Source organism: Amborella trichopoda, chromosome 6 (genome assembly GCF_054954075.1).
Source record: "Amborella trichopoda isolate Santa Cruz 75 chromosome 6, AtrichopodaSantaCruz75HAP2 v2.0, whole genome shotgun sequence".
NCBI classification, from domain to species: Eukaryota; Viridiplantae; Streptophyta; class Magnoliopsida; order Amborellales; family Amborellaceae; genus Amborella; species Amborella trichopoda.
Genome location: NC_142341.1, coordinates 9,137,553 through 9,143,552, shown reverse-complemented (window position 1 = coordinate 9,143,552; position 6,000 = coordinate 9,137,553). Strand labels below are relative to the sequence as shown.

The 6,000-nt window shown below is 37.0% G+C and overlaps 1 protein-coding gene across 1 annotated transcript; it reads right to left on the bottom strand.

The window, feature by feature from the left end:
- Nucleotides 1-1,086: 1,086 nt before the first annotated feature.
- NPC6 (non-specific phospholipase C6) lies at nucleotides 1,087-4,801 on the bottom strand. Its single transcript, XM_006848215.4, has 4 exons — nucleotides 3,873-4,801; nucleotides 2,382-3,150; nucleotides 1,948-2,124; nucleotides 1,087-1,533 (listed from the first exon to the last, which is right to left on the bottom strand). Exons 1-4 carry the CDS (start codon nucleotides 4,185-4,187, stop codon nucleotides 1,235-1,237), a joined length of 1,560 nt encoding a protein of 519 aa, XP_006848278.1. The 5' UTR covers nucleotides 4,188-4,801; the 3' UTR covers nucleotides 1,087-1,234.
- Nucleotides 4,802-6,000: the final 1,199 nt, after the last annotated feature.

The window sequence follows — 6,000 nt, the reverse complement described above, 5'->3', positions numbered from 1 at the left end:
AATAACACTCCATAAATAACTTATGTAGCTCACCCCTATGGGCTATGTCTACGGCCTTTATAAATAAAATTTCAACCATAACAATGAATATTACATTTTTAAGCTACAAGAGATATCATCATCATTTGAGTTTTATCCCAACTATTTGGGAACATCTATGGAAATCTTGTTCCGCCAATACGTGCCATCAAAGGCCACACTTTCAGTCAAACCATAAGTCACATCTTCTCAATATTGACATCCATCTTCTTTTGGGCTTTCTCACTCTGCTTGAGTTTTCCACTTAGAACCAAATCACCCTTCCTAACCAACATTGTTCTAGGTCAACGTTGTTGTTTTAGGTTACAAGAGATATATATTTCTCTCGAAACATAAGCAAAAACCTCATTGATCTTTACTTCTAGACCCGTTATCTCGAATGAGCAACATCATCAATCAAGCTCATATATCCCACTACAACAATGCTGCCAAAAAAAAACCTTGAGTGCAATCAAAAGATTTTCTCTCTCCATAAATAGAAGTTTAACCAACCCAAACCCTTGTGGAGAAACCCCTTTATTTATGAGGCCACATCTCTCCCTATTTATTTATGAGGCCACATCTCTCCCTATTGGAGATCTATCTCTTTCTTGAAAATCTTTTTTTATCTTCAAATAGGTTGAATCTTTAAAAGGATTAGTATTATGACTTCCTTGACCCTATTTTGTAGAGGTCGTTAGGGTTTATATCTTGCTTCCTAAGAAGACCACGTTTTTTTTTTACCTTAAAGCACATCACTTTTAAAAGAAAATATAAGAACGGTAATTTTGACTATCACTATACCTAGCATTAAGATCATAAATGGCAAGTTTTTTATCTCTCAATCACACCAAAACTATGTTTTAATCCTACAATGTTTTGTAAGGCTACTGTAGGTAAATTAGAGATGAACCAGTAAGCAACAAATTGGAGAGCATTTGGGAGAGAATGAGAGAGAGTTTTGAAAAATAAAAATAAAGAAAGAAAAAGCAACAGATCCAATTGTTGGGTTAACTCAGATTCCACTGGTTTGTGTTTGAACAAGGCGGTTCCGACTCAAAACGACGATTTTTGTAAGCCTGTGTATGGTACTACTACGCAGAACTTTCCTTTTTATCGTTATACACTTTGGTATCAAATCTCAGAACAATGCAATCAACCATACTTGGCAATATACTATTTCTCTCTCTCTAGAATAGAGAGGAAGCCAAAGTTTTCAAGGGAAAGGCGTTCTTGTAGTGAGAGAAGATCTCATTTTTACTGTGGCAGACTCATCTGCCCCAAGCTGTATGGCTTCTTTGCTGGCTTCCATGAAGCGAGATACAGCGCCATTCACATACTCATGTGCCCCTTTCACTGTCATTTTCTCACTCATTTCACTTGTGAAACTACTCAAGAAATGGTCTCCATTTAGGACAGAAGCCAATTGTGTTATCTCTCTCTGAAACTCTGTTAATTTTGCATCTTCTTTGGCTTCGGTTGATCTCATAGGCTTCAACACCTCGGGCAGGACCTCTGCTTGTAAAATCCAGTACTGTTAGCTCGAAAAACACACACACACACAGACCCAGTTCCTAATTATGATCAAAATAGAGAGAAGACCCTACTTCCTAGTCTCGTTCATAAGTTCAAAACATGGGAGATTTCGACTCTCAAGCTGAAAACATACAGCGAGAAGACCCACTAACTAAATTTCACTAGGTTCAAAACAGATCTCTCTCTCTCTCTCTCTCTCTCTCTCTCTCAGTTCAAAACAGATCCCTCTCTCTCTCTCTCTCTCTCTCTCTCTCTCTCTCTCTCTCTCTCTCTCTCTCTCTCTCTCTCTCTCTCTCTCTCTCTCTCTCTCTCTCTCTCTCTCTCTCTCTCTCTCTCTCTCTCTCTCTCTCTCTCTGTGGACATAGTATAATGAAACCATGAATTGAAATTTACCTGGGCAATCAGTCCTTGGTTCGGATAAGAGGCCGACAACTTGCTCAAAGGTTCCAGCCCAAGCATCTCTGTAAGTCAAGAAATTGGAGGTCAAGTTGAACATCTTCTTTATGGTTGCTGGAATCGACGAGTGCTCGAATTCAGAGTTCACATTTGGCCCAGTAGGTTTGCTCATCACTGTTCTCACACAAAAGCAAAAACCTCACATAAACGTCTCACACAATTTAGGCAACCATCACATACTTCAATACAGAGGAAATTACAACAGCAATACAACATTTAGATGGATTAAGGCAAGAAACCCATCATTAAAGAGAAAACTAGATGACCCCATACTGCTTTGCAATGAAAGAGGCAAAAGTTTAGAGGGAAATGTGAAAACTAGATGGAAGATCACAGACTACTATCCATGAGAGAGAGAGCATTTAACACACCTGTTCCCTTCTTGATCCAAGGGGAAACCATGATGGTGGGCACTCTCACTCCCAACCTATCAAACTTGAAGTAATCAGGGGCAGCTCCTATGATCCCATCAGGGCTAGGCACATTCAAAGTGGGAGTAGGCACATGATCAAAGAACCCACCATGCTCATCATAAGTCACCACCATTAAAGTCTCGTTCCACTGTGGACTCTTCCTCAAAATCTCATAAACCTCTTTAACCAATTTCTGACCATTAGATATATCATGAGATGGGTGATCATCATCAGCTTCTCTCCCCTTCATATCAAAGTACATTGGCTCAATCACACACAAATTTGGCAACTTTCCTTCTCTTGCATCTCTCTCAAAACTTAAATCATATTGCTTAAACTTAGAGATATACTTTAGCTTCCTCAAATTCCTATAAAAAAGAGTGGTTGGTATGCTCTTGAAATAGATACCAAAAGAGAGGTCTGATTCATGAAGAGAATCAAAGATGGTCTTTTGGGGATAGCCCAGTGCAAGTTGTTTTTTGACATGGCTTGTTGCTCCATGAGAAGTTGCAGAGTAAACAAAGAGCCTATTGGGTTGAGTTGGGCCTGGAAGAGAAGAGAACCATCGATCAAAGACTGCGAATTCTTGAACCAGAGTTGAGTAGACCGGTAAGACCTCTGGTCTAAAGCCCTTCATGACCTTGTCTCCAAGATCTGGAGAAATGGATAGAGCTTGTTGGACAAAGCCAAACATTTTTGCCTCTGTTGAGTTCTCAGAGCCAAAAACCTGCGAAAAATTGGAAATTGATCCAGTGAGAAGAGCAATTGGTTTCGTTGAAACCACATACCGATCCTCTAAGTTCTAACAATTAACAATCTTCTGATAATCAATGACTAATCTTCTAGTCTAATATCATACACTTATTCTTCTAATAATAATAAAAACAAGCTATTATGTAAGAATCTATATTAACTTATTAAAATCAAACCGCCTACTATTGAAACAGAACACTAATCTTATAATCACTGAATAAACTTAGAAATGCACAAAGATGCTTTAACATTTAAGAAGATATTCTATGGCTCTGGCTACTAATTGTCTAAGACTATGCCATATATGATATTGGAAATTGGATCATCTTCAAATTGAAAAGGCCCCTCTCGAAATACAAAGAAAACCAACACGAAAAATGGCAACATTAATACTAATCTACTCAAAAATTGAATTTGGAAAGGACACTAAAATAACTAATTAGTACCCCCGAGCAGCTTCAGAATATGAAGAATCCCAACATCCATATTTTCACAATTATTCAACCTAATATAACAGTAACTCCCGAACATTTGAAAATATGAAGAAATCCACTTTCACTCATTATAATCTCCTAAGAACTCCCAAATCATTGAATTATTGAATAAGGAATGGACTCATAAAATCTATATTAAAAATGTTGAAACCAACCAGCAGTCTCAATGCAAGTACCCATTCTTAGCAATCAGGCTCAGTACCTGTTCCTTTATGGCCTGGAAGGAGTGGCCTGGGTCTGGATCAACAAACTCTGCGTCATTGGAGAAACAAACAGTTGTGGATTGTGGGTCTTGAGTGGATTTGGGGAGACACTCACTGCCTGTAACTCCATTGATCAATGGGTTATTTCTCTTCATCCAACCGAGCATGTGATCGAATGATCTGTTCTCGAGGACAAGGACTACTATAGTTTTGATGGGCCCTGGTATGGTGGTGGTTAAACATAGCTGAAACTGTGTGGAGATAAGGAGCAGAGCTAAAAGGAGTATTGGGATTTTGTTTTCAGTTTTTGCCATGGGAGGGGTTAGATAAGAGAGAGAGAGAGAGAGAGAGACAGAGAGAGAGAGAGAGAGACAGAGACAGAGAAAGACAGAGAGAGAGGTTTGTTTAGCTATACAGGACAGGAAAAACGCGTTTTTTGTGTATCAGAAATGGTGGGAATGAGTGAATGAGAAAGGAGAATCTAAGGAAGACCCTGATTATTGCTTTATGAGTCAATGAGAATAAGTGTTTTCTATGAGAAAAGAGTATCAGACATGGGTCTTCTTCTTCTTTTTGTTATTGGCAGTCAGAGAGAGAGAGATGGGTTCAATGCATAGAAAATTGGCATTAACAGAGACACAGATATGCTTTTCATATTTTGGTGGGGAAAGAGATAGATTCAATGCATAAAATAATGAATACTCAGAGAGGGAGAGGAATAGAAACCTGGTTCTTGTTATTTTGCAGAGTGTTAGTGATGCCAAACTTAGGAGTGAGATGCTGCCACATCATTATCTTAAAAAAGTTACTAGTTGAGTGAAATTTTTAGAGGGAAATTCAAAATTATGGTTTTATTTAGACTGATTTTATAATTTAATTAGAGCAAGTATACTGTGCTCTTTGGAGAGCATAATTTACTTCTACTCCCTCGTCTTAAAGACCTATTTGGGAGATATTTTTTAAATATGAAATTTGGGAACAATTTAAATATTATTGGATGATTATTCTCAAAAAAAAAAATATATTGAAATTTGAGTTTTCTGTCACTTAAATCTCATCCCGTAGAAATTGAACGGTTTCCATTCAATCTTAAAATATTTCTTTTCATAACCTTCTTCATCATCACTTAAATCTCATCATCATTTTCATAGCTTTTTCAACTATTTCGGGTCAGCTATATCAATCTTCACGTTCATCATTTTACTTTATCAATGGCCACACCCTCAATGACACCATAAGTCTCTATACTTTTTTTGACTAGGACCTACCCTTGCTATTTTTTAGCCTTCTGCTTGAACTAATCCGCACATCGTAATAGGTATTGTACTGGGTCTCTCATCTTGATGCCTATTGATATCACACTTGCACTTAGGAAATTGTTTTTAATGATTTTATTGAGGGAGTAAATGGACAGTATACTCCCAAGGGGCTACAATATCTTTGGGCATTTAATTAACATACCCAAAATAGTCTATAACATTTTGAAATTTAGAAAAGAAACTCATATCTCACGGTTGGGAAGCCCAGATTTTTTGCCTAAATACAGGAATTATTTCTCTATTTTATGAAAAGGTGGTGCAGTTTATAGAAAAAATCACAAAGTAATATTAATTATTGTGCATGAAGTTACAAAAAAAATAAATGGAAAATATTTAAATTTAAGTCAATATTATTTATAAAAAAAATTAAGTAATGAGAAAAAAGAAACTAAAGCAATCCCGCCATCAATGGGATCCCCATGAAATCAATTGAAGCTACAAATGAACGGCTGATATAATCTATAGTAAGAAGAAATCTGTAGATGAGGATAGTGCCCATTGAAATGTAAAAGAACTCCACAACAAGAGTGCCACGTGTAATGCACTATGCATTTGACTGGACCCAACACACCAACCATATATGCTTAAAAAAAAAAAAAAGTCTGAAAAGCAAAGGAAAGCAAATGCATGTTGGGCCATGTGCCTTGGTTTTTATAACCTTTTTTTTCTTGGCACTTTCTAGTTTCTAGAGCATTTTTTAATAGAAACAAAACTAAATACCCTTATTATTAAGCTCAGTAAATTATATGCTCCCGCCAGTACATATCTTCCATTCTAGGGGTAAAAAAAAAAACGCAAGAGACCATTT